This window comes from Oncorhynchus mykiss, chromosome 5 (genome assembly GCF_013265735.2).
Source record: "Oncorhynchus mykiss isolate Arlee chromosome 5, USDA_OmykA_1.1, whole genome shotgun sequence".
Taxonomy (NCBI): domain Eukaryota; kingdom Metazoa; phylum Chordata; class Actinopteri; order Salmoniformes; family Salmonidae; genus Oncorhynchus; species Oncorhynchus mykiss.
The window spans coordinates 25,525,708-25,553,570 of NC_048569.1; the positions used below are offsets into that span (position 1 = coordinate 25,525,708).

The 27,863-nt window shown below is 44.8% G+C and overlaps 1 protein-coding gene across 17 annotated transcripts in view; it reads left to right on the forward strand.

Moving 5' to 3' along the window:
* Positions 1 to 3,201: 3,201 nt before the first annotated feature.
* The window catches only part of LOC110523494 (histone-lysine N-methyltransferase EHMT1), a 32,105-nt gene continuing 7,443 nt past the window's right edge, over positions 3,202 to 27,863 (forward strand). The window contains exons 1-27 of one of the 17 annotated variants that reach the window (XM_036977125.1): positions 3,295 to 3,352; positions 7,113 to 7,289; positions 13,867 to 13,947; positions 15,549 to 16,087; positions 16,273 to 16,429; positions 16,657 to 16,781; positions 16,886 to 17,050; positions 17,251 to 17,328; positions 17,543 to 17,654; positions 17,764 to 17,871; positions 19,694 to 19,830; positions 20,017 to 20,160; positions 20,450 to 20,685; positions 21,438 to 21,647; positions 21,899 to 21,981; positions 22,141 to 22,247; positions 22,523 to 22,645; positions 22,903 to 23,004; positions 23,862 to 23,966; positions 24,114 to 24,268; positions 24,442 to 24,600; positions 24,825 to 24,969; positions 25,346 to 25,423; positions 25,503 to 25,618; positions 25,888 to 25,974; positions 26,093 to 26,201; positions 26,433 to 26,608. In XM_036977125.1, the coding sequence (XP_036833020.1) occupies positions 7,220 to 7,289; positions 13,867 to 13,947; positions 15,549 to 16,087; positions 16,273 to 16,429; positions 16,657 to 16,781; positions 16,886 to 17,050; positions 17,251 to 17,328; positions 17,543 to 17,654; positions 17,764 to 17,871; positions 19,694 to 19,830; positions 20,017 to 20,160; positions 20,450 to 20,685; positions 21,438 to 21,647; positions 21,899 to 21,981; positions 22,141 to 22,247; positions 22,523 to 22,645; positions 22,903 to 23,004; positions 23,862 to 23,966; positions 24,114 to 24,268; positions 24,442 to 24,600; positions 24,825 to 24,969; positions 25,346 to 25,423; positions 25,503 to 25,618; positions 25,888 to 25,974; positions 26,093 to 26,201; positions 26,433 to 26,608 (3,707 nt within the window). In that variant the 5' untranslated portion in view covers positions 3,295 to 3,352; positions 7,113 to 7,219. Of the gene's footprint in view, positions 3,367 to 5,719; positions 5,742 to 7,112; positions 7,290 to 7,416; positions 7,781 to 8,733; positions 8,764 to 10,052; positions 10,190 to 10,537; positions 10,556 to 12,648; positions 12,671 to 13,859; positions 13,948 to 15,548; positions 16,088 to 16,272; positions 16,430 to 16,656; positions 16,782 to 16,885; positions 17,051 to 17,250; positions 17,329 to 17,542; positions 17,655 to 17,763; positions 17,872 to 19,693; positions 19,831 to 20,016; positions 20,161 to 20,449; positions 20,686 to 21,437; positions 21,648 to 21,898; positions 21,982 to 22,140; positions 22,248 to 22,522; positions 22,646 to 22,902; positions 23,005 to 23,861; positions 23,967 to 24,113; positions 24,269 to 24,441; positions 24,601 to 24,824; positions 24,970 to 25,345; positions 25,424 to 25,502; positions 25,619 to 25,887; positions 25,975 to 26,092; positions 26,202 to 26,432; positions 26,609 to 27,863 lie in introns of those variants that run through there. The other 16 variants (XM_036977135.1, XM_036977129.1, XM_036977139.1 and 13 more) reach the window with 16 other exon arrangements.

A 27,863-nucleotide genomic window follows, 5' to 3' on the forward strand; every position in this document is an offset into this window, starting at 1 on the left:
GATGTGTCCATGTAAACAGATCTATTAAGGAAATCGTTCTTCTTGCAAAGTATGTAAATATTTTAAACGAACTATTATATTAACGTGACTATCCACAATAATCGCATTAATGTGTGCATGTAACCGTGCTCACTGTGCGGGAGGAGCGCTTTGTGTAGCGAAATGTTACCCTCCACTCAACTGTACCGTGTCGATAAGACTGTTGAAATGTCCCCATCGTCGTATTTCGAGATCCTGTGCCGACCCCTTTGCTACCGTGGTTCTTGACACCTGACTGGCAAAACATTGTAATGGCCGACTATGTGAACACAACTATGTCAAATCCTATGATACAGATGCGTAAAAGACACACACCACTGGCAACAGTAACCTACCAGTTAGCTAACTAGGCTATAAGAAATTAATCAAATTAATAATTAATAAAATATTTGAGAAGTTAATAGTGGAATATTTCTTTCTTAGGTACGCGGGACATCAGAGGGTCGTCACTATTCTCGGTTGGAGACAGTATCAGGAAGAGACCAACTCATGCAGGGCATTGCACTATGATGACACGCTGTGAGCGGATTTATAGCGCCGCCCAATTTTGACACATGTCAAATGAATCACTCACTTTGACATAAAAGAAAATAGGCTTCAAAACCATTTCTACAAGACTAAAATCCAGCCGTCAATTACATGGTTTAAACTGTTAAACGTGTATCTTTACTTTGCAGCCATGGACAAAGTATAGAAAAAGGAACATCACAATATATGCATTATCACTGCAGAATAGCTTCTCCTATGCTGGTATGAGTGTTGTTTGCTGATTTTGTTTTCATGTCCATATGCAAAAGCTATACATTGTTGAATATGTTCTAATGGAAGAAACATTTGAGACCAACTTGTCTGCCAGTGTTGCCCTTCTATGAGGTTTAACGCAGTTGGCAGCCAATTTGTTGCATTACTGCCACCTACTAGACTGGAGTACAACTCACTTATACTTTACTTGAAAAATAAAAATGTACTAAATAAATACCCTGCACACTATACTCACTAATTTCAAAATTACATAAAATAAAATTAACACCCCCCTACTCCACTAATTAAATGTATTTATTCCTACCCTATGCCATCACCCTGAAAGGATGGGACAACACAACTTAACATATCCTGTAACTCTTCTGCTGTCAAGTCTCACACACCCAAATATCTCTCTGCAGCTGTCACCACAACCTCCATTTTCTGAGACTACTACAAATCCAATCTTACAGAAACGTATTTAAATTTTTGGCCTGTCCCTCTGTACTGGTCTATCTCTACTACTCTCACCACTCCTACTGCTTAACCCATCTTCCAATACTTTCTTCACTGCCTCAGCATATGACAACTTCTGCTCTACTGCTCTACTCTAACCCTGGAAACCTCAACCTGCCTTTCTAGCACGGGACATGTCTGATCCCCAGCTCCATGGCCACCTCTACAATTAACACATTCCACTACTTTCTCCAATACTACACATTCCTTTGTCTCATGCCCTTTCTCACACCTTGGACCCTCCCTCCTACAAACTGCTGCCACATGCCCATAAGCTTGACACCTGTTACATCTTAATGTATTCGGCACATACGCTCGTACAGGATAACTTATATATCCTAACTTCACTTTGTCAGGCAGACTCAATTTCAAAACTCAAAAGAACAGACAATGACTCTTCTGTTTCCCCACTCTCGCCACCCTGTCTGCATCGAGCATCACATGTACCGGGAATCTTTGCCCTCAGCTGGTCAACGTTTATATCTACTGCTACCCCAGTTATCACTCCTTTCATTGGTGCAGGAGAGGCGGCAGGTAGCTTAGTGGTTAGCGTGTTGGACTAATACCCGAAAGGTTGCAAGATCAAATCCCCCGAGCTGACAAGGTAAAAATCTGTCATTATGCTCTTGAACAAGGCAGTTAACTCACTGTTCCTAGGCCATCACTGAAAATAAGAATTTGTTCTTAACTGACTTGCATAGTAAAATAAATTGGTGCCCTTTTTTTGAGAACAATTCACATTTTACTTCGAGCACATTCTCCTCTGCCCAACAGAAACACAAACAATTATCACTAGACCACTTTTACAGTGCCTTGCGAAAGTATTCGGCCCCCTTGAACTTTGCGACCTTTTGCCACATTTCAGGCTTCAAACATAAAGATATAAAACTGTATTTTTTTGTGAAGAATCAACAACAAGTGGGACACAATCATGAAGTGGAACGACATTTATTGGATATTTCAAACTTTTTTAACAAATCAAAAACTGAAAAATTGGGCGTGCAAAATTATTCAGCTCCCATAAGTTAATACTTTGTAGCGCCACCTTTTGCTCAATCAGCATGACAGAGTGATCTCCAGCCTTGTCCTCGTCAACACTCACACCTGTGTAAATGAGAGAATCACTGACATGATGTCAGATGGTCCTTTTGTGGCAGGGCTTAAATGCAGTGGAAATGTTTTTTGGGAGACATACCCCAAGCGACTTACAGCTGTAATCGCAGCAAAAGTTGGCGCTACAAAGTATTAACTTAAGGGGGCTGAATAATTTTGCACGCCCAATTTTTCAGTTTTTGAGTGATGACTGTAACTACCAATTGGATAAATTTTTTTTTATATATAAATTTACGTCATATTTTATTTTTACCAGGCAAGTCAGTTAAATTCAATGACGGCCTAGCTCAGTGCCTGTTCAAGAACAACAGATTTGAACCTTGTCAGCTTGGGGGTTTGAACTCGCAACCTTCCGGTTACTAGTCAGACGGTTACAATGACGGCCTAGCTCAGTGCCTGTTCAAGAACGACAGATTTGAACCTTGTCAGCTTGGGGGTTTGAACTCGCAACCTTCCGGTTACTAGTCAGACTTGGGGGTTTGAACTCGCAACCTTCCGGTTACTAGTCAGACGGTTACAATGACGGCCTAGCTCAGTGCCTGTTCAAGAACGACAGATTTGAACCTTGTCAGCTTGGGGGTTTGAACTCGCAACCTTCCGGTTACTAGTCAGACGGTTACTAGTCACACGCTCTAACCACTAGGCTACCCTGCCGCCCCATTTGAATTCGTTGCAGGTTAGGAGAATTAGGTTAAGGTTATGAAAAGGATTAGAGTAAGCTAAAATTCCCCTAATGTATATTTTTTACGTTAATAATTCGACAAAAGCTGTATCCCTTCTAACCATTACCCTCCTCTGCACGTCAGGGAAACGAATGTGATGACGTATATAGTAAAGTGGGCGGAGACTGTTTAGGCAAAAAGAGCCATGGCTTCCGTGCAAGCCGAGGTAAGCGAGAGACACATTTACATCAAGATTGATTTCCATCAGATGAGGAGTGGGGGTTTGTATGAATATGTGTGCAGCTTTTACAACAAATGTAATCATTTTAGGGAAAGAAAGCGGAACTTGGGTAACTGTAGTGAGACCTATGCTTGCAGTCAATTTCAAACTGCCCGCCCGGCTCTATCCTGAGCTTTTGTGTTGGTATGGCGATTGAATGCGCTTGTGTCGTTGGGAGGATGCGCGGCCCTTGAATCTGAATTGTGCAAGTTGATGTATCCAGCGCTGTCGTTGTGGAATCAGTCATACAATTGTCAGGGCTTTATTACTATCCGTCTCTTCGCGTCTGGTTTGCCTGTGCAAAACACGCACATTACATTATTGTAATTAGTTTAACTCTTGCAATGTATTTAAACTGAATTTTTTGCATATGCTATTGCAAGAGCAGTCTGTTTCTACGTTGGCCCACATGCTGGGACCTGCTAGGCAGCAGATTCGCTTAGCAAGCTAGCTAACGTTGGTTTTAATGTTAGCGAACCTGAGTAGCCATGGCTGGGAATAACTATACATCAATTTTGATTGGTCACGTACACATTTTGGAGCTGTTATCGCAGGTGCAGCGAAATGCTTATGTTCCTACCTCCAACAGTGCAATAATACCCAACCTAACAATATAAAGGAACTAAGAAATATCAGAACGAGCAATGTCAGAGTTCGGAAAATAAATGTATAGCTATGTATATTATGTTATGTATAGACAGTATATGAGTATAAAATGTGTACAGTACTGTAGTAGTTATGCAGGATGTGTACAGTCATCGGTATATTGGGTCCAAGCAAGGCTTTCGGTAAAGGATGTAGTTAACCACAATTTATATAACTTAGCTACGGTTTTTCACGTATGTTTGGTAGGTAGCAAGCGACATTATTCTGGTCAGTGTATTCTGTACCTAAGAACATCGAATAAAGCCATGGTTCCTCTCAAATCAAACTTCCAGTAGTATTGCTGGTGTTCGCTGCACGAGACATCAAAAGTTACATATTGAGCATGTAGAATATAGCTAGCCATCTAGCGTGGAACTCCTACTCGCTAGCTAACTGTGGGGGTTAGTAACGAAACATTTTGATATCAATATAACACAAGATAGTAAACTGGTGACTTTTAAAAGAATCGCTAACGCTTCAGAATAGCAAAGCTTGTATGCACAGGGAAGCATGGGGATTTGTTAGATCGCTATAGTGTAGCCAGACGTGATTACTGTAGATAGATAGCTTGCACGCACTTTCCACCACCCTGTGTTGACTTATTAACCAACAATGTCGTATGCTCAGCTGATATGGGCCGTACAAAAGTAATATGATCAATATGTCAACAGATTTGGGTGACGTCTACTCAAACTCTCATGTACATTTGCAATTTTGTCATAATCCGCTGTTATCCGACAGAGGGAGCTCGAATGACGTGTCACTCGGGTACAGTCTGCCCCAGCACCTGACAGCTTCCTTACATTGACAGGGGCAGCTCTCTGTACCATCTTCATCTGTTTGAGAACTTGAATGTCAGTTTTGTGAGGGACAACGTGCATCTAGCTTGTTTAAAGGGATTAATCTTCTAAATCCTCAGTTGTCTTCTGCACCCAAAAATCCATTAATTATTGGTCCAGAGCCACATAGGCAACACGTTTTTTTTCATGCATACAATATCCTACACATGCCAGTAATAACCACATGCCATGCCCATGGAGACGGTTTTGGCAGGGAATACAGAGGAGTGGATGTTGTCAATGTTGTTTAGACTGGTTTCTCTGTGAATCGAGAAGACATTTGATGGTTTACTGATATGTTTCCTTATCCTACCTGGCTTTGAAGGTTAGTGTGTAGGCTTAAATTCTCATTAAAGGCCTTGGTGGTGGCTCCCTAAAAGAAGGGCCCTGGAGGCTTCTTTGTTGATTGACAAAGATCTCTATTGGGCAAAGACTGTCAAAGAGAGCGAGCCTGACCTAACTTGGCTAATTTCGGCCATTTGCCGGCATTTTGGATGAGAGCATTAAAAAACATTAGTCGAGGGATTAATCTTAAAATGATTATTCAACAAATGATTTATTTACAGATGTAAAACATTTGCTAAAGAGAAGTGTATTGATTATACAAGAAAGTCAGACTGGTGGTGTGGGTAAACAGGGACACCCCTGGAGAGTTTCACCTCTTGCTCATTGTTAGCCAGGAAAGCTAGTTCTTCCCTGCAGCCTTCCCTTTCCCTCTGACTGACAGATGTTGGGCATCAGTGAGCATGCTCAGCACTGAGTTGAGCTCTGCTGCTCCTGCTGTATAGAGGGGGTACTGATCAGAGCAGACAACCTGGCCTCTTTGGCCTTCACAGGAACGACCCACTCTTATGGCGTCAGCTCAGCTCCTTGAAGGCACGGCCTCTCTGTTGCTGACAGACAAAGGTATGGTGCACTGTGGGGTGGGCTGGGCTGGTGGGGTGTAAACATTCTATATTACTGCAACCTTATACTGGGAGTCTTCTGTTTTGGTGGAATGGGGACATTATTGGTCTTTATTTCTCAAAATATTCACTCATGTTGTGGTTATCACACTATTTCCTTCTATCTTATAGATTTGTCAGGTAACTGATAAATCATTGTTTTATCAATCAGGCCACAAGCTGTATGTAGCCTAAACCTATTGTAGCCTGTGATGTGCAGGTAGGATGTGTGTGGGTTTAGCTAATTCAGGCGCGGTGGCTGAAGTGCCTTCCACTGATATCTGAAGTGGCAAAAGGAGTGGGTGAATTGGGTGATTTTTGGGATGCATCTTATCGATCTTGCTTGGATTGAAGACTCTGTGATGGAAAAAGCCTCCTATTCCTGTTTTTTGGGTCATGATAGAGCATGCAGCTTATCTACACAGATCCTACTCTTAAATGGAAAAAATGCAATGCCTCTTTTTGATGGAACATTTATTTAATGGGGAGGCCTATTTTTTTTGTTGTTCAGGCTACTTTTTGATTAAATAAACCCAGCAGCAGTACAATGATTTAATGTAAAGTGAGTATAGCTGTGTTCTACAGATAATTTGCATTGCAATTTAATCAATGTAATTCTAGATGCTGTCAACTAATCATAAGGCAGTTATCAACACCATTCAGGTTGTTGGGCGATATATCCTGTTAGTGTTAATCTGTAAAAAAACAGCCGACAATGACCCATCTGGACTCTTCGTTTTAGGCCTACCTCAGTATAGTTTATCCAGATAAAGAATTGTGAACTTCTTGGCCCCTGGAGGGGTCCAAGTTTGTGACTGGAAAGTGATTATTGCGTTAGGCTATGTAGGGTAGTGTAATAGGGTAGATGGACATAGGGCAGTATAATTCGTATTTTTAGACATGTGCATTGTCATTGTTTCCATTAAGGTGATATCCTACTCTTACAGTATGGTACACTTCCAAGAAGATCTTTCTTTTAGGTAAATGAACAAGATTTAGGCTCTTTCAGAAGAGGCTATTGTCTCTCTGCAAATGTATGCTAGATCTAGTAGGAAGGACTTGGTCAGATGTTACCCTGATATTCAACCCCAAAAACTTTTCTGGCCATCCTAATCCTAAATCCTCTGGAAAATATTGTTGATGTGATTTATTAACAGAAAATAATATTTGGGATTGCGTGTCACCGATTGATTGCGTAAAAAATGTATGATTTCATGACTAGACATGAACATTCTGAAGTGTTAGACCCCTTGACAGTTTACCCATTGTCTCTTGATATTGTTTCACGAAATGGCTGCAATGTTTTTTTTCCTCTTCTTCCTTCTCCATGAAGAACAGCAGGGCTCCATCTGAGCATGCCCAGTAAGGGCCATGGCAGAGCTTTCTACTGAGAGTTGGTCATGTGACCTGAGCTGGGACGCTGCATGTGTGGGACGCTAGATGTTGGAGTGTGGAGCTCAACTCTCGCCCTCTTCCTCCCCCATTATTGGACACTCACTGCTTTATCCAGGTACTTCAATGGTTGCCTGGGGGCTCAACTTAAAGAAAAAAGGACAGCATTATAACAATCTCAATTTTCAAGTATCTTCAAATGCAGCTTGCTCACATGGATCGTGTTGTCTTTCACTGCCTGACTTCTGTCCTTTTTAAGTATTCTCTACAACCAGTTTGGGAATTGAATATCCTTCCTTTGTCTCTTTGTTTTTAAGCGAAAACTCATGATGGACGAATGGAATATTTAATTGGCTAATTAGGCTAATCGATGTAATTCTGTCAACTTTCCAGACTGGGCCATGTCTTTTACCTGTAGACCAAACATGCTCTAGTATCAATCACGGGAACCAGATCACCAGCAAGACTTGATCAGCTGCCTATGCCTAGTATGTGGCTATTGCTAAGCCACATTCCTGTGGTAAAGACTGAGGGACTATCATCTGAATACTCCATGTAGAGGGGCCTGAAATCCACATCCACCCCAGGAGCTCAGCTCAGCAGGGACAGGTTAGCAGAAGTCCTGTGTTCCACTCTGACTCATTGATTTAATTAATGGGGGCTGATCTGGGAAAGGACTTTGTTCCCAATGAACAGCATTGATGTTTCCAAATCTAGCTGATTTGTATGCTCTCCTAAAAACATTGCATGTAATCCTGAGAATCCTCCAATCTCAGCAACTAATGGTGCTATGTTTTATTGCAGATGGGGTGTTAAAATATGATAACTTGTGTGATGGCAGACGAGTACAGTAGAAACTCTCCGAATGTAGAAGAGTAATTGTGAAGTCCTTTTCTTCAAGGCTTTTAGCATAGTTTATTTTAGTGTACTAGTGATGTCTGGTAGCCTCAATTGCCATGCATGTGCATAGGTTCTACTCATTGTAGTGGCTTTAGCCAGAAGAGCTAAGGACTAAATGTCTCATTGGCAGTGGGCCCCCTGCTTTCTGTGGGTGTGTGGTAGCATACACTGCTGCTAGTAGACTGACAGAGATCCTATCCTGGCCAGAGCTCCTGTAACAACTCTTTCGTGCTCTTTCGTTCTCTCTCTCTCGTGCTCTTTCGTTCTCTCTCTCTCGCTCCCTCTTTCTCTCCATCACGCTCTTGCTCTCATTCATGCACTCTTTCTCTCTCTCCCCCTCTTGCTCTATCGAGGCAGAAGAAAACAAGTTGATTCCTGTCAACTGAAAACGGAAACAGATTTTTTTTGTTCGGCGATGTGTAAAGATGGACTATTTTGAGAGAAGGGACTGCCAGGGTTTATCAGATCCTATTCCACCGCTTGCCACTTGGCTAGTTCATAGCTTCAAAATGGCTGACATGCCTTCTACTGAGCATGCGCAGTAGACTGACTCTCACTCTGCTTTGTGGTGCCATGTTGACAGCCTGAAACCGCCATGGAAATAGAGAAGCGTGAACACAGAGGGCAGAAGCGTTGAGCACCGTTGAGTTCCCAGCCTATCTAGGCTAATTATCTTCATGTTCTGGAGAAAGGTTTGTTATTAGTAAAGTTTTTTGGGAAAAATTCCAACCACTCCACTCATAACAGGGAATCCCAGAATAGCCATTAGACATTCTGAAAGACTAGGCCCGTGTGCCAGATCTTGAGTGTCCTTATCAAACTATCTCTGAGAAAAGAGATATTTCCATATTATCCTCCCTTGAAATACTTTCCACTTCACATCAGCTTGGCGGGAAACAATTTGTTTTGGTGTTTTCATTTACCACAACAAATGAAAAGACTTTACTCTGGAGAGGTCAAAAAGAGGATGGGGAAAACAAATGTGCATTTGAAATCAGAAGAAGACCCTGTGTTGTTGTGATATATGCTAGTTTCCCCAGCTCTTCTGGGAGGTATTGTGTGGTGTTGCCTTGTGGTTTTCAGCCTGAAGATAAGAAATGAATTCCGTAGTCAGAGAGGAAGTGTTGATGCCTCCCACCCTTTAGAGATGGAGAGGAAGCAAGAGTAGGAAGAGGGAGAGATCCTGACTATGCACGGATAATGCATTTCATCTCTCGAGAGGTGGACCAGTTACCCAGCAGTGTGAATCAATGGCATTGAAGTAGATCCTAGAATAAGCTTTGGTGTTATGCATTATACACAAACTGAAAAATTATTGCGCCGCAAGGTAGCAACAGATCATCGGCAGTGCCCATGCTTTTGACAGATTTTTTGGGGGGGTTATGGTCATGTTTCAGAGATTGTCCTCATCTTTGAGCTATCCTTTCTGTTAATGCCCCTGATCATTGCTACATTATTTTGTTCAATAGAATTAACATGAGATCTGTCTGATTCATGTCAGAGAACAGTGGGAGCTAGAGGCCTTTTCTGTTCTCTCCTAGCCTATACAGTGATGTGGGCATCATTAGGCTATTTCACAGGTGCATTACAGTAGTTGGTTAGGCCTGATATCATTGTTATCTTCTCCTTTTCCTGCCCTGAGGCTCTGTGGAGACCAATGCCTTGACAGAGGTAAGATGGTTGAAAGTCGCTCCCATGTTGGTTACATTTGGGGCTCTTTGTCCTTGTGAAGGAGAGCATATGTTGGGTATTTAGGGTTCTGACTCACATGCAGCTCTCCTCTTTGGCCCCTTGCCTAGCTACCTTTCCTCATTTTTTGTTGCTGTTCTTGAAATGGCTGCGCGCATTCATTAGCAAACAGGTTGCGAGCGAGAGAGACGGGGGAAAAAAGAGCCACTGAAATTTGAACTGACTGAGCATGCTCTGCGGAAGCCCTCTTAAGAGAGAGACCAACAGAGGGAGCTGCTGGGTCACATGACCAACAAGATTAATGTGTGCAAGTGGGGAGGACAAGGAAAAGAGGAATAATCCGTTCGAGACTCCCGCTCTCTCTCTCTTGCTCGCTCTCTCTGTCCCTCTCAACCACTCTCCTCAATGGAGCCCATCAGGAGAAAGCAGGTATGATGCTTGCTGCAAGCGCATATTTACCACAGGGAAGGAGACGTTAGCCTACACTTTCCCCTTGGTTGCTTTTGAATCGTCCTCTGTCGAGACACATTGAACTTGCTCTGTATTTCCATGTATTTTTTTGTGGCTTTGTCGTCTCTGCCATTGACATTTAGGCTGCTAGTCTGTCATTGGTTGCTTGGTCTGGTCTTTGCTCAAAGGAGGCAGTTCTTTGGCCCCTGGGAGGTGCAGCCAGAGTCCATGACAGAGGGCTTGAACAGAGCGCTTGATCAGTAATCAAGGAATTTTCAGCCTTATGTGATCTTTGATTGCAACATTTCATATGGAAGCAAACCTCTACTACCCTGTGGTGAAATGGTTAGTAACGCACTGTGTTCACCTGGGTCAGGGGTTAGGAAAATGTATTTTTTGTCTCACCGAGGTGTTTCGCCGATCCTGCTGTTTGAGAAATCTCCATGGATTGATTGCGTATTGTGCGAAAGGGACTCATTAGCTGTGCTTGGATCATTGACACAAGGGAAAGGAGCAGGCTACAGTAGGCTGGAGATGATTGCGTGCAGGGCAGAGATCGGACTTCCTGGTAATCTCGAATGGTTCTCCTTCCTGCCAGGCAGGCACTCTAGGACTGAGACCCATCCTCTTTTCAATCCTCTCTTTCTCCCTCTGCAGCCTTACCCTCTCCTTCAGGAACGGGCCAATAAGGTACTGCAGGGAAAATGTCCCATATGGTCAATGACATTGGATAGAAACAGAAGAAAGAGGAATGACTTCAGGATAATTCTGTGCAATGGACAGCCTTGGGACCCAGGTCTTTATAATAGCCTAGCCTCTGCTGTCCCGTACCATGTTCACTCTACAGTGTGATGGTGCCTGTATTTTACACTCAAAATGGCTTTGTAACAATAGTTGAGTTTGGATTTACACCAAACTGAAAAATCCTCACTGTTTGTTCATGCTACCAACTTTCCTTTAGGGTGTTGCTGTCATGGGCAGTCTAACACCTGCAATAGGAGAAGGCTTAATTGTTGTTTACTATGCTGGACTGTGTTAGTAGATGTTTTCTATTCGTTCACCACCTTTCATTAGCTAGACGAGCATAATTCAGGAGTCTGGCATCAGAAACAACCCAAGATAGCTAGGCCTATAGGCTGCACTGACCTCACTGCAATTAGATAGATTTTTGGCAAGAAATACTTGGCAGATAGAAGCACAGTCATGTTTAAATGACAGTGTCTGACTCTGATATCAACATTTTAAAAGCCTGTCTTAAATTTTTTATATTTTTTACAATATCTCAGAATTTGTTTGGGTTTAGTTATATATTTTTGTACAGGATTTTATTATGTAGCCTACATTTGTAATGATTCTGATCTGTCTTTTCTAATGTGCGCTAATTATTTTAGTACCCATAGGTGGATCTGCCTTTGAGCTCCCATCCCCCCCCACCCACGCAAATCCTGACTATGTCCCCCACCTAGTGGAAAAATGCAGCGTTGGCCACGTTGTGTCAGTAAACAATCTGGTTAGGAAATGGCGGAGCTCTGCAGACAGCTCTCCCCTCCCCCTCTCTTCTCTCTCCAATGGGCACGTTCCCTTTTTACCCACTAGGGGGAGGACTAAGGACATGGAGAAGCACGATTAGAGAAGGTTTCTTGATACCATGAAGGAAGACTAAAGGGTTTTCCTCCTCCCATATAGATGTGTGTCGAACCACACACCTTGGAACTCCTTGAATACCTTGGAGATCCTTCTTCTTTGGGTGCCTCAGTCTGACAGTTATCAGCTTGCTCTTGGGTGCTGCTAGTCACTCAGACGAGTAAGCCACATTTACCCTGTAACTGTTGAAAAAGCTAAATGTACATCTGTTTTAATGTCGGAAGACTTAGTTTTTATATGGTTGTGATTTTTCATAAAACATCTAAGTCAAAGAGCATCCCTTCATTTCTTCATTGCATTTCTCTCATAACCCAGAGGATACAAGTTAGAGAATGCTCCGAATATTAATAGATTTGTCTGTAGAACCACTGAGTTACAAGTGTTGCTCTACAGACAGATCACTACATTGTCAAAAGCCTGGCAAAGGACACCAGTGTCTTTGTCCACTGGAGTGTCAGTGGTCATAGGCAATTCACATATCCCTTTGCTCAGACCTTAAGAAATTAGCCTATTGGTTGGGTTACCTTCAAAAATTATATTGCTTGTTATTTCTATGGTGAATTATCAGCCTTAGCATCATGTTCTCTGTCAGGTGATGCTCCCTGTAGATTCTAGAGATGCATCCAGGTCACGAGAGCAGGGTCTCATGGCAAAAACCTCTTCCCTCAAATCTAGCAGCTAGGCTGAGGTGTCTTTTTTTTTATTCTGACAGGCATTGGCCAGGCTAATCCTGAAGGACACATTGAAACGAGAGGCCTCTGTAACTGATCCAATAGATCCAGTCCTCGTCAGCTTTTGATAGCTGTGTGCCAAAAGGTGGGGGCCGTTCTGTGGCTGAGGTGACTGGGGGAGGGTGGCCGTGGACAGCTGGTGAAGAAGGCTAATGCTAGGCTAGGCTATGTCCTCCAAAACCAAAGCACAAACTTGAGCTAATATAAGACTCTGTGTAGTGGCTCCCCTGCTGGAGACTGAGAGAAGGGTGCTTTAAGAGTAGACATTTTGTAGTGGTTTTAAAGCCAATTCATGGTTGATCTGAAAATGTGGTCGGAGGCGCCATATGGATGGTGTGACGCAATTGCAGAGCCTCCGGAGGCATGCAGAGACCAAAATGAACTCTGTAGCGCATCACTGTGCACCTCTCAAATTCTGTAACATTGCGGAGGGCTCCTTATAACTCTGCATTGACATGATTGGTTGATGCTAGGTGTCGGCAGGAGGTCCTGTATAAACACAAACTCACTTCCTTCACAACAGTTCTGCGCTGCTCCATGAAGCGCAATATTGCCCCGACTTCTGCAGAGGCCCTATCACCATAAATGCTCCATGGCCAATGCTGTCTGGGGGCCGGCCTGGGTTGTCACGGGGGAGGGGAAGATGGTGAATTTCCTTCCATTGCTGTTTTCTGGTGCTGATGGAAAATTGCATTACCTTGTATTGAAAGAGAGGCCAGGTGCATCACTGAAACGAGGCAGAATGATGCAAGGCAAACAAGAACAGAAGATGGATAGTTTTCCCTGAATAGGTCTTTACCATAACCATCATATTTGATGTGTGGTCCTGGTGCTAACCTTACCAATCACATTGTCTTAGGTCTCCGATAAGTTGTTTGAGCATGAGATTCCTCTTCTGGAGGTTTGAGACATTGTAGGTAAAGCTTTTCAGAATTCAGCTCTCTGGAGGTGGAGACACTGTTTGATTAATTTCCTACTGCTGTATGCTATTTCAGCCATGGGGATCATACGCTTCCAATAATACTTCAACCTACCGCATTCTTTGAAATGTTCAGGCTAAGTTAAAAGATCAGGTGAAATTGTAAAGGACTGGCTACTTAGGTTAGGTTAATGAGTGCATTATGTTAGTCTGTAACTTGTGTATGTGGAGACAGGCTCTGTTAGTGCATAGCAGGGCTGCTTATTTTCCAGCATGCTGCTGTATAGGACGTTCTCTGACCATAGTTGTGTTCTTGACGCTGTGTATGGCGTTAAGTGTATATGTGTGCTGTCAGCCCACAGGTCTGGCCAAAGGCAGAGTGGTTAAAGGGGAGTCCATGGAGGATGGGATGGAGTCACCTGGGGACCGAGCGGAGGAGGGAGGTGAGTTCATCTTTTAAGTCATCACAGCTAAACATGGCAAGGTGTACTCTGCCAAAATAAAGGAAGCTTAAAGTGTCTTAATAGGGCCACCACAAGTCAGAACAGCTTCAATGCACCTGGGCATAGATTCAACAAGTGTCTGGAACTCTATTGGAGGGATGCAACACCATTCTTCCTCGAAATTCCATAATTCTTTTTTTGTTGTTGATGGTGGTGGAAAACACTCAGGCGCTGCTCTGGAATCTCCCATGTGTTCAGTTGGGTTGATCTGGTGACTGAGACGGCCATGGCATATGGTTTTCATCCTCATTAAAACAATCAGTGATCACTCATGCCCTGTGGGTGGGGACGTTGTCAACCTATGGGGGCATAGCCGTGGTAGCCAAAATAATGGGATGTCCAGCAATGTTATACATGACCCTAAGCGTGATGTGATTTGAATTTCTGAATTAAGTCAGGAACCACACCTAAGCACCTGTTTTCAATACACATTGTATCCCTCATTCACTTAAGTGTTTTCATTATTTTGGCAGTTACCTGTATGTCTTCTCTTGAACTAACATACAGTGCCTTGCGAAAGTATTCGGCCCCCTTGAACTTTGCGACCTTTTGCCACATTTCAGGCTTCAAACATAAAGATATAAAACTGTTTTTTTTGTGAAGAATCAACAACAAGTGGGACACAATCATGAAGTGGAACGACATTTATTGGATATTTCAAACTCTTTTAACAAATCAAAAACTGAAAAATTGGGCTTGCAAAATTATTCAGCCCCCTTAAGGTAATACTTTGTAGCGCAACCTTTTGCTGCGATTACAGCTGTAAGTCGCTTGGGGTATGTCTCTATCAGTTTTGCAATATACAACTGATTGTTGTCCAATGGACAGAGTCTCCCACCTCAGCTGTAGATCTCTGCAGTTCATCCAGAGTGATCATGGGCGTCTCGGCTGCATCTCTGATCAGTCTTCTCCTTGTATGAGCTGAAAGTTTAGAGGGACGGCCAGGTCTTGGTAGATTTGCAGTGGTCTGATACTCCTTCCATTTCAATATTATCGCTTGCACAGTGCTCCTTGGGATGTTTAAAGCTTGGGAAATCTTTTTGTATCCATATCCGGCTTTAAACTTCTTCACAACAGTATCTCGGACCTGCCTGGTGTGTTCCTTGTTCTTCATGATGCTCTCTGCGCTTTTAACGGACCTCTGAGACTATCACAGTGCAGGTGCATTTATACGGAGACTTGATTACACACAGGTGGATTGTATTTATCCTCAGTCATTTAGGTCAACATTGGATCATTCAGAGATCCTCACTGAACTTCTGGAGAGAGTTTGCTGCACTGAAAGTAAAGGGGCTGAATAATTTTGCACGCCCAATTTTTCAGTTTTTGATTTGTTAAAAAAGTTTGAAATATCCAATACATGTCGTTCCACTTCATCATTGTGTCCCACTTGTTGTTGATTCTTCACAAAAAAATACAGTTTTATATCTTTATGTTTGAAGCCTGAAATGTGGCAAAAGGTCGCAAAGTTCAAGGGGGCCGAATACTTTCGCAAGGCACTGTAAGGCCATACTGTGAGTGACTGATATCTACTATTATAGATGCATCAAGAGACGAGGAGGTAGCTGCCAGACTGCAGTCCAGTCCCAGAGCAGAGGCGGAGCAAAATGGGACCTATGAGAGTGCAGAGTTGGGGAACAGACACAAGAACCCCACCCCCCTGGTCTCCCAGGCCAACGGGTCACAGGCGGCTACAGAGAATGGGATGATGGAGACGGACCTGCCTCACGGCTCCACCACCGGTAGTAACGGATATATCCTCAGCAAGCAGCAGGAGGGGGGGTCTTCGACGGGCTCGACGGCTGCCCCACACAGGACTAGCTGGTTGCCCTCAGGCACCACCATGATTGGACACGCCGCCAAAACTTTCCCGTCTTTGGCAGACGGGTGCGGCCACAGTCTGGGCGCAATAAGGACTGACACCCAGCAGGCCGGGTCCCCGTCGGGACAGGGGACCTCAGACGCAGAGACTAAAAACGGCACGTCCGCTAACGACTCCCCCGCCCCTTCCCCGCAGTCCATCGCCATACACCGAGCACGCAAAACCATGTCCATCCCAGCATCCAACCAGACACTAAAGGTAACTAACTTTAGCCTAGTAAAGAGGTAGTCCATTAATTGTTTTCGTCTTTGAATGAGACATAGTCCACATTGGACAGTGATTGCATGTTTTATTGGTTCTGCAACTGGTGAGGGAAGCGCAACAACAATATCAAGCATAGCCACCACTTGATTCACTGCTGTTTGTTTTTTTTATCCCCATAGCTTCTAAACAGGAAATTAACAGAACCAAACGGTGCAGACGAGGAGAGTCAGAATGGACCGGAGGAGGAGAAGTCCCAGCAGACGTCCCCCTCCCAGAACCAGTTACCTCCGAGCCAAAGCGTTGTGCCGGCTGCAGCAACGGCCAAGTCCCAGACAGGTCAGACAGACCGTACTGGGCCCTGGAAGGGGAGGGACAGGGGTATAAGCCAAATAATCATCACAGTCCACACACAACAATGGAAATGCAGTTATATAATGGCAGGACTTACTGCTTACTGAAGGCTATTTACTTGTTTCAAGGCTGCAAAAGCCAGAGGAGTATGAATGAGAGCTTCTGTAAAGAGGTTCATGGCTCCTTGAGCTCAATTGAACGCTCTCTTCCAGCATCGAGGAAGAAGAAACGGAAGATGGGAACATACAGTCTGGTCCCCAGGAAGAAAACGAAAGTGCTGAGGCAGGGGACGGTGCTGCAGGTGTTTAGTCAACTTCAATCAACTCAAAGTGCACAGGTCTCACTTCTGTAGACTATCTTAACTGTTTTAGAATAAATGTATTGTAATTATGAGATTTAGCTATGTGTCATGTTGTAATATTACTCTGCTCCTCCTCGTAGTCTAAAGAGGTATCACACGTGAACGGGGAAAGGGTGGAGAACGAGTCGGAGGAGGAGGAAGGGTGGGAGGATGGAGAGGAGTGGGAGGAAGAGGTGGAGCGGGGTGGAGAGGAAGGTGTCCCCACAGCCCTGGAGAAGAGTCAAACATCAGGCCCTGCCCTTCAGGTGGGAACCTATTGACTTCATTATCTTAGTTTGCTTTACCTGGACCCCAGCTGATAACTTTGATAAAATGATGCTCCTTTTACATTCATAGGTATCACAGGTATCGAATCACAAATAATGTAGACCATTAAATCCCCCACCCCCCTTTCCAAATGGCCAAACCTCTTTGACATTGTGTGTTGTGATACTTGTCTGTTCAGGGGGAGCTGGGAGAGGAGCCGGACTCTGAGGAATCAGCTGAGGAGGAAGGTGAAGAAGAGGGGAACGAGTCAGACTTGGTAAGAACACACAATCATTGACAACAATTTAACCTTCTTTGAGTCCGCTGATTAGACCATCATCCAATGGCATGAAGGAGTGTTTTTCTGAACCCAAACATTATCAATGAACAGTCATTTTCTCTGTCTGTTTCACCATCAGAGTGAAGAATATATTGATGGTCATTGGAGAGAATAGAACTTTACACATCTCAATTGATCTGCTTTCACACAGAGCTCGGAATCCAGCGTGAAGAAGAGGTTGAAAAAGAAATCAAAGGGAGACTACTTCTTGCTCCGGCCATCCAGGAAACGGAATAGGAAGCCCAAGACTGAGGGACTCCCTGGTACAGAAACCCATCTTTCTGCCTTATGAGGACTATAATAAAGACTTGAAGATATCTCTTACCCCTGACTTTCTGCTCCCTGTGCTAGCTAACTCTCCTCCCCTTTCAGGCACAGGGCCCCAGGGCCAGGCAGGCCTGAGTAAGGACTACACAGAGGTTCCCCTCCACTCACTCAACCTTAAAGCCAAGGAAATGCTGCTCTCCCCACAGCACACAGGTGAGTGAGGCCTTATAGGAGTTGGTGATGGGGGAGTAAGAGAAGTAGTTAGTGGTATAGTTGAGAACTGAACTGCCTGTTGGTAAGAGTTTCTATTTATGTTAAGGGACAAGGCCTCTGTCCTCCCTCACTGGGCCAGATGACTCATCAGAGCAGTGCTGAGCCCCCCCCTGCTGGTGATGTCTGTCATAGAAATACAAAATATGTGACGAGATGGTAGAGTCTAGAACTGTAACATTATTGTAAACTCAGCAAAAAAAGAAACGTCCTCACTGTCAACTGCGTTTATTTTCAGCAATCTTAACATGTGTAAATATTTGTATGAACATAACAATATTCAACAGACATAAACTGAACAAGTTCCACACGTGACAAACAGAAATGGAATAATGTGTCTCTGAACAAAGCGGGGGTCAAAATCAAAAGTAACAGTCACTATCTGGTGTGGCCACCAGCTGCATTAAGCACTGCAGTGCATCTCATCCTCATGGACTGCAGCAGATTTGACAGTTCTTGCTGTGAGATGTTACCCCACTCTTCCACCAAGGCACCTGCAAGTTCCTGGACATTTCTGGGGGGAATGGCCCTAGCCCTCACCATCCGATCCAACAGGTGCCAGACGTGCTCAATTGGATTGAGATCCGGGCTCTTCGCTGGCCATGGCAGAACACGGACATTCCTATATTGAAGGAAATCACAGAACGAGCAGTATGGCTGGTGGCATTGTCATGCTGGAGGGTCATGTCAGGATGAGCCTGCAGGAAGGGTACCACATGAGGGAGGAGGATGTCTTCCCTATCATGCACAGCCTTGAGATTGCCTGCAATGACAACAAGCTCAGTCCGATGATGCTGTGACACACCGCCCCAGACCATGACGGACTCTCCACCTCCAAATCGATCCCGCTCCAGAGTACAGGCCTCTGTGTAACGCTCATTCCTTTGACGATAAATGCTAATCCGACCATCACCCCTGGTGAGACAAAACCGTCTCGTCAGTGAAGAGCACTTTTTTCCAGTCCTGTCTTGTCCAGCGATGGTGGGTTTGTGCCCATAGACGACGTTGTTGATGGTGATGTCTGGTGAGGACCTGCCTTACAGGCCTACAAGCCCTCAGTCCAGCCTCTCTCAGCCTATTGCGGACAGTCTGAGCACTGATGGAGGGAATGAGCATTCCTGGTGTAACTCGGGCAGTTGTTGTTGCCATCCTGTACCTGTGCTATTCGGATGTGCAGGTGTTACACGTGGTCTGCCACTGCGAGGACGATCAGCCGCCCGTCCTGTCTACCTGTAGTGCTGTCTTAGGCGTCTCACAGTACGGACATTGCAATTTATTGCCCTGGCCACATCTGCAATCCTCATTCCTCCTAGCAGCATGCCAAAGGCACGTTCACGCAGATGAGCAGGGTCCCTGGGCATCTTTCTTTTGGTGTTTTTCAGAGTCAGCAGAAAGCCCTCTTTAGTGTCCTAAGTTTTCATAACTGTGACCTTAATTGCCTACCGTCTGTAAGCTGTTAATGTCTTAACGACCGTTCCACAGGTGCATGTTCATTAACTGTTTATGGTTCATTGAACAAGCATGGGAAACACTGTTTAAACCCTTTACAATGAAGATCTGTGAAGTTATTTGGATTTTTAGGAATTATCTTTGAAAGACAGGGTCCTGAAAAGGGGACGAGTTTTGCTCTTTACGGTATATTTGTGTCTTTACAAATGAATCTCTATAAACTCTTGGAAAGAGCAGGAAACCTGTGTCTAGGAAGGGTCACATTGACATCTGTTGGATGAGATGAGCTGAGCTGAGTTGATGGTCCTCTGTGCAGGAGTTACTGGAGGTGTGGAGGAAGACATGGTGCAGGAGCTACCCCTCTGCAGCTGTCGCATGGAGACACCCAAGAGCCGGGAGATCCTCACACTGGCCGACAGGAAATGCATGGCCACGGAGAGCTTTGACCGACAGGTGAGCCTGACGCTTGGCCTCATCCTATTTTTATACTTATTCCATTCCGTATGTTCACTTACCACATTCTCTCCCTGTATCTTTGGCTGCATCCTGATTCTCCATTATTTTCTACACTGGGAAAATGCTGGGAAATTGGGGTGCAGCCTTTGTTTCTCACTCAAATCTCTTTCCTTCTCCCCACAGCTAAGCAGATGTCAGAGTGCGGTTCTAAAGCATGAGATGATGCGTCCTTCGAACTCTGTGCAGCTGCTGGTGCTGTGTGAGGACCACCGGGCCGGCATGGTCAAACACCAGTGCTGCCCCGGCTGTGGCTTCTTCTGCAGGGCTGTAAGTACTGGAACCTCCCTGGGGTGGGAATGGGAAAACACCATCTAATTCTGAGTCAGTAGAAAGTGTCTTGTAGTAAGCCAGTAAAAGCTTTGGTTATAGTGATGGTTCTTGTTAGGGCACCAATATGTTTTCCTGGTCATGTCCTGTGTTTAGGAAAAACCCCTGGCACTATGTAAACCACTGAACTATCGATGGGCTTAATTTTGTGATCAAGTTCCTAAACGTAACAGTTCTACTGGGATTTTCCAGCTGTAGTCAAACTGACCTACCTGTGTTTGGGTTGTAGGGGACCTTCATGGAGTGCCAACTGGATGTCAACATCTCCCACCGTTTCCACCGGGCCTGTGCCTCGGTGCTGAAGGGCCAAACCTTCTGTCCACACTGTGGAGAGGAGGCCAGCAAGGCCAAGGAGGTCACCATTGCCAAGGCCGACACCACCTCCACCATGCCCGCCACACATGCTGCACACGGCCCTGCCACCCCCGGGGCTACAGAGGGCAGGGCAGACACCACCACTGGGGGGTAGGTTCACAGCACTGTTTGGAGTAATGGGGGGGGGATCCATTGCAGTCTATAGCATTTTCGTCAATACATATAACTGTCAAAATAAAGGAAACACTTGAGTAAATGAGGGATACATTGTATACTGAAAGCAGGTGCTTTCACACAGGTGTGGTGCCATCATGCTTAGTCATGTATAAAAATGCTGGGCAGGCCATTATTTTGGCTACCATGGCTATGCCCCCATCCACATGGCATGAGTGTTCCTGATTGGTTTGACGAGAATAAAAACGATGTAAACCATATGCCATGGCCGTCTGTCACCAGATCTCAACCCAAATGAACAATTAAGGGAGATTCTAGCACCTGAGACAGCGGTTTCCACCACCTCTAACAAAACACCAAATTCTGGAATTTCTCATGGAAGAATGGTGTTGCATCCCTCCAATAGAGTTCCAGACACTTGTAGAATATATGCCAAGGTCCATTGAAGCTGTTCTGGGTTGTTGTGGCCCAAGAAGGCTTGCATGCTATCAAAATACCCTTACCTCGGCCTCAAACAAGAGTGGCACTTCAATACAGCAGCATTAAATCCACTACGTCCCATGGAGCTATACATCAATAAAACATATTTGGAGGATGATGAAGTGATATAGTGGTGGAAAGAGGGGGTTTCCTATTACACCTCCCTTTCAGTCTGGGAAGAGCTCACTGGTACTTTGAACCGTATCACTCTTCTGTTGTAGTAGTCAGGCATTCTGTGTGTGTTTCAGTCTATCCTGTTTCTCTGTGGGAGGTGATATAAGTGGCCGAGCAGACAGCTCTCTCTCCATCCCCCCTGGGCACACACTGGACACCTCCTTCCCTGGGGGCTCCAGAACCGGAGTACTGCCTCCTGCGGTGGGGATTGGGATGGGCATAGGAGTGGGCACCACCCCTAAAGAGACCTTGGAGAGCATCCTGCTGGCACTGGACACAGAGAAGTAAGACACTACCAACACTCAGGGTTGAGAGAAGAATGCTGCTCTACTATGCACTTGTTAGGCTAAATTGTTTCAGATTGTTATTAGTATTGTGAAAAGTGCATTGTACAGTACATTCTTTTGACGTTCTTGTGTGCTTTGCTCATGTTTATGCACGTTCAATTATCTATCTGTTTTCTATCAAGATTTTCCTGTTATTGTGAGGGTGTGTGTATTCCTTTGACTGACTTTCTCCATGTGTCGTGCATCAGACCCAAGAAGCTGCGGTTTCACCCCAAGCAGCTGTTCATCTCTGCCAAACAGGGCGAGCTACAGAAGGTCCTTCTCATGCTGGGTGAGGGAGATGCCTTCAGTAAAACCTCAGTGGGCCAGGATGTTTATATTAATCAATCAACAAAAGTCATTATCTGGCCATTCACTCTTTATAACTGGTTCTGTGGCTGGGATTTTGTGATTAAAAATATATATATCTTTCTGCATCTCTGTCCACTAGCGGATGGGATGGACCCTAACTTTAAGATGGAGAGCCAGAGCAGACGCACCCCCCTCCATGTAGCAGCTGCGGCAGGCCACCAGGAGATCTGTCACCTGCTGGTTCAGGTGATGGTTGGCTATGGTTCCCCCTGGCAGTGGATGAGTGATGGGGGAGACAATGCATTACTTGGACATGCAGAATAGAGCTTTTCAGAATGGGTTCACTGGTATCTGTCGTGTGACTCACCAGCTTATCATGTTGAACATAGATTGACATCTTATAATGGACTCGTGTTAATTTTGATCAGACAATATTTTCATATTTTGACATTGTATAAGGACATGTCCATAGTATTGATAAGTAGATTGATCCAGTTTGGATGTCCCTCCCTACCTACCAGTCTGGTGCTAACCTGGACATCTGTGATGAGGACCAGCGCACACCCCTGATGGAGGCCTGTGAGAACAACCACCTGGAGACAGTCCGCTACCTACTGAGTGCAGGAGCCATCGCCAGCCACAAGGTGGGTCAACCAACCCCCTCTTTCCACCACTATATCACTTCCACATCATCCTCCAAATTTGTTTTATTGATGTATAGCTCCATGGGGCGTAGTGGATTTAATGCTGCTGTATGTAGGTGCCGCTCTTGTTTTAGGCCGAGGTAAGGGTATTTTGATAGCATGCAAGCACTGTTGGTTGGTTATTAGATGGTTGCATTGCATTACAGTGCACATCTTATGACAGGAGCAATGTGTGTTGACTTCCCTCTGTTCTCCAGGATGTGGAGGGGTTCACGTGTCTCCACCTAGCTGCTAAGATTGGCCATTACAACATCGTGGAGCATCTCCTCTCCACAGGACTCATAGACATCAACTGTCAGGTGAGTTCTGTCCTTTTCAGTCATAAACCAGTGAAATCCAAGTTTATTTGAGCATAATTGGAATTCTGCACAATCAAGTTTAGTCCCTCAAGAAGGTTATGGCTTAGGATGGCACATGTTGGTTGTACTACTGAAGTCAACCACAACCAAGAATGCTTTCATGTTGATCCAGTTCTATTTTCCTCTGGCCTGTGTGTCATCCTCTCACAAGTGGCCTTTCTGTAGAGGTCTGATTCTCCTCCCGGTGGGTGTGCTGCCCCCATCCACTCGACATGTGTCCCTAATGGTATTCTCTTACTTTGCAGCCGCTGCGGAATTATCAGCTCTTTCCCAGCATGCATTAGTTAGGATTGCAGCTCTCCTGCTGTGTGATAACCTATTTGATTGTGTAAAGCTATACACTGCCGAGTAAGTTGCCTTTGACCTCTATTCTGGCCATCTCTCCAAAACGGTTGTTTCTCTTTGCCTCTAAAAATGTATCTCATATCAATGACGTGTGGCAGGGATGCTTTAGCATTTCAAAAGGAGATATCTTTCGTCCTTTGTATGCCACCATCAAAGGCCCTCTGACGCCATATGCCTGTGGGACTGCACAGTTTAGAACCCCAGTGTAGTATTTGAAGTGATTGACCTTGCTACAGGTATTGCGCGATTATGGCATTCTTTGTCCTTGTGGTGGTAACCCTGCCACCTAAGCTTGGTCTCTGAGCTCTTGAATAGAAATACATCCTCACCCTCTTATAATACAATCTCTTGGAGAAGGTTAGTGAACTTGCTCATCGTTATATCCAGGTCATTTAAACCAATCCTGTACTGTAGGGGCTTATTCTTAAAGCTATGATGTTGCTACTCTCTAGGACGATGGCGGTTGGACGGCCATGATCTGGGCAACGGAGTATAAGCACCTAAACCAGGTGAAGCTGCTTCTCATTAAAGGGGCTGACATCAACATCAGGGACAAGGTCAGTAACCATGTGCAACTGAAGGTCCTCATGACCTCCCCCAAGCCAAATTGTTTCAATGGCTTTGTGTCTGACTTATGTCTATGACTGTTATGGCTTTGTTTTGTCTGACTTGTGAATTTGCTGCTGTTTGCTGTCGTTTTGAAGGAGGAGAACATCTGTCTCCACTGGGCTGCGTTCTCTGGCAGTGTGGAGATTGCTGAGCTCCTCCTAGAGGCCAAGTGTGATCTCCACGCTGTCAACATCCATGGAGACTCCCCTCTGCACATCGCCGCGCGGGAGAACAGGCTTGAATGTGTCACGTGAGTAAAGGTTGAGGGGAAATGGCTCTGGTGATTCAGCAATAAGTAATAAAATCGCCATCTACAGCACTGGTATGGATGTAGCCTCCATTATTATAACCAAGGCTGTAGCCATATCAGGACTATTCCATCTAGTACACTTAAGTGATGTGTTGAAGTCTGTGGTCCCTCAGACTCTTGCTGTCTCGTGGGGTGGATGTCAACTTGAAGAACCGCGAGGGGGAGACCCCGCCGGACTGCTGCAGCCGCAGCTCCAGGGTGTGGCTCACCCTTCAAACAAACAGGAGGATTAGGGAGGCCAGGAGCAGCAAGGGGGAGGAGGTCCTCAACAGGTAGAATCCCTTGTTCTCTCTCATTTTCTCTCACAATAATCTCCTGCATTACGCTCTTAGACATTATTTTTCTCTCGTCGGCCATGCATGGTACCCTTTCTTCTCCTTTTATCTCTCCTTCACTTGTGGCTACCTCCTTTGTTTTGATAATTTGATAATAATGCATTGATAGTCTAACACTGAGTCCACTGGGACTTGAACCTCCATCTCCCTCCACACTACAGAGACATAGCCCGGGGGTATGAGAGAGTTCCAGTCCCCTGTGTCAACTCGGTGGATAGTGAGCCCTGTCCGGACAACTATAAATACGTGCCAGACAACTGTGTCACCTCCCCCATGAACATAGACAAGAACATCACACACTTACAGGTGGGTAATGTTTCTGGATAGACCATCATAGTTGATCATGCTTACAGGCTAGCACCGGGGTGGGCAACATACCCATTCAATCTGTCCCGTGGGAGGTTTGGGTAAACAAAGTAAATGGCAAAACAAAAAAAAATCCTGTCTAAAACTAGATTAAGTATGTCGAATTATAAGGAACCTATACTTTTAAATGATTTTTTTTTTTTTCTGGCCCGCAAATTGCTTTTGACAAACAAATCTGTTTGAAGAAATATTTGCGGCCTACTGCTGAATGGGATTTCAAAAATGTGTTGCTCAAGACAATTTTTACTGCCCACCCCTGGGATAGCATGTCATGAAAGATTAAATGACCATCTCTTTTCATCCCTACTGTCTACAGTACTGTGTGTGTAAAGACAACTGCTCCTCAAGCAGCTGCATGTGTGGCCAGCTCAGCCTACGCTGTTGGTATGACAAGGTAAGGCCGAGTACTTCACTATTGTTGACAAAGTGATGATCTTGCATGATCGTCATGTCTGTTCCGTGACTGTTCTCAGAATGGTCGTCTGCTCCCCGAGTTCTATCGTGAGGAACCGCCCCTTATCTTCGAGTGTAACCACGCCTGCTCCTGCTGGAGAACCTGCAAGAACCGTGTGGTCCAGAACGGACTGAGGTACCGTACCAAGACCGCCTCACATGGCCACACTGACGGCCAAATTTCCTGTCTATACATGCTACCATATTTATGAAACCAAGCAAACACTTGTCAACCCTATTGATAAGAACATCTAAATCAAAAAAATGTATTTTAATGACAGTCAATCAGCAGTCCTTCATGTGAAAGTTTTCATGGATTTGACTTCCCAAATCCATGTGAGGATGATGTTTGGGAGATGAGTGTGTTGTAAGAACATCAATGCTGAAAAAGTTTGTTTTTCTCAGGGTCCGGCTCCAGCTGTTCCGGACCAGTCGGATGGGCTGGGGGGTCCGGACACTGCAGGAAATTCCTCAGGGGACCTTTGTGTGCGAGTGAGTCCCAGACGTACCCCTTTCACAATGCATAGTTCAGCTTTATTTTGCTGCAAGTTCTTAATGATTTCCCATGCAATGTCATCTGTGTAGTGCTGCATTGATATTTGTGGTGTTGGTGGGTCCGGGCCCCACTTCTTGTCCACAGGTACGTGGGGGAGATCATCTCTGATGCAGAGGCAGATGTCAGGGAAAACGACTCCTACCTGTTCAACCTGGATAGCAAGGTAGGGATCAGTGCTACTAGGACAAATCCTAAATGTAACTCGTTATCTCAACTCAATCTGTTACCCAGTGATCAAAAATTAATTATATTCCTGTCGCTTGAGGCCTATCCTTGTGGGGATTCTAAAACACTCTATTCTTCTGATAATTGTCTTTGTTATTCTCTTTATCTCTACCACAGCAGATCCTGCTTTATTCATTATCATCCATTTATGGGTATTCTTTGGTTGCAGGTGGGTGACGTGTACTGCATAGATGCCCGTTTCTATGGCAACATCAGCCGGTTCATCAACCACATGTGCGAGCCGAACCTATTCTCCTGCCGGGTGTTCACGGCACACCAGGACCTGCGCTTCCCCCATATCGCCTTCTTCGCCTGCGAGACCATCAAGGCTGGGGAAGAGCTAGGGTAAGGGTCATGTACAATGCATTCGGAAAGTATTCAGACCCCTGGACCTTTTCCATATTTTGTTACATTTTACAGCCTTATTCTAAAATGGATTAAATTGTTTTTTTCCCCCTCATCAATCTACACACCATACCCAATAATAACAAAGCAAAAACAGGTTTTTAGAAATGTTTGCAAATATATTCCAAATAAAAAACATCACATTTACATAAGTATTCAGACACTTTACTCAGTACTTTGGGAGTGATTACAGCCTTGGGTCTTCTTGGGTATTACGCTACAACCTTGGCACATCTGTATTTGGGTAGTTTCTCCCATTCTTCTCTGCAGATCCCCTCAAGCTCTGTCAGGTTGGATGGGGAGTGTCTCTGCACAGCTATTTTCAGGTCTCTCCAGAGATGTTCAAGTCTGGCCTCTGGCTTGGCTAGTCAGGGATATTCAGACTTGTCCCAACGCCACTCCTACATCAAATCAAATCAAATTTTATTTGTCACATACACATGGTTAGCAGATGTTAATGCGAGTGTAGCGAAATGCTTGTGCTTCTAGTTCCGACAATGCAGTAATAACCAACAAGTAATCTAACTAACAATTCCAAAACTACTGTCTTGTACACAGTGTGAGGGGATAAAGAATATGTACATAAGGATATATGAATGAGTGATGGTACAGAGCAGCATAGGCAGATCAGTAGATGGTATCGAGTACAGTATATACATATGAGATGAGTATGTAAACAAAGTGGCATAGTTAAAGTGGCTAGTGATACATGTATTACATAAGGATACAGTCGATGATATAGAGTACAGTATATACGTATGCATATGAGATGAATAATGTAGGGTAAGTAACATTTAATAAGGTAGCATTGTTTAAAGTGGCTAGTGATATATTTACATCATTTCCCATCAATTCCCATTATTAAAGTGGCTGGAGTTGAGTCAGTGTCAGTGTGTTGGCAGCAGCCACTCAATGTTAGTGGTGGCTGTTTAACAGTCTGATAGCCTTGAGATAGAAGCTGTTTTTCAGTCTCTCGGTCCCAGCTTTGATGCACCTGTACTGACCTCGCCTTCTGGATGATAGCGGGGTGAACAGGCAGTGGCTCGGGTGGTTGATGTCCTTGATGATCTTTATGGCCTTCCTGTGACATCGGGTGGTGTAGGTGTCCTGGAGGGCAGGTAGTTTGCCCCCGGTGATGCGTTGTGCAGACCTCACTACCCTCTGGAGAGCCTTACGGTTGAGGGCGGAGCAGTTG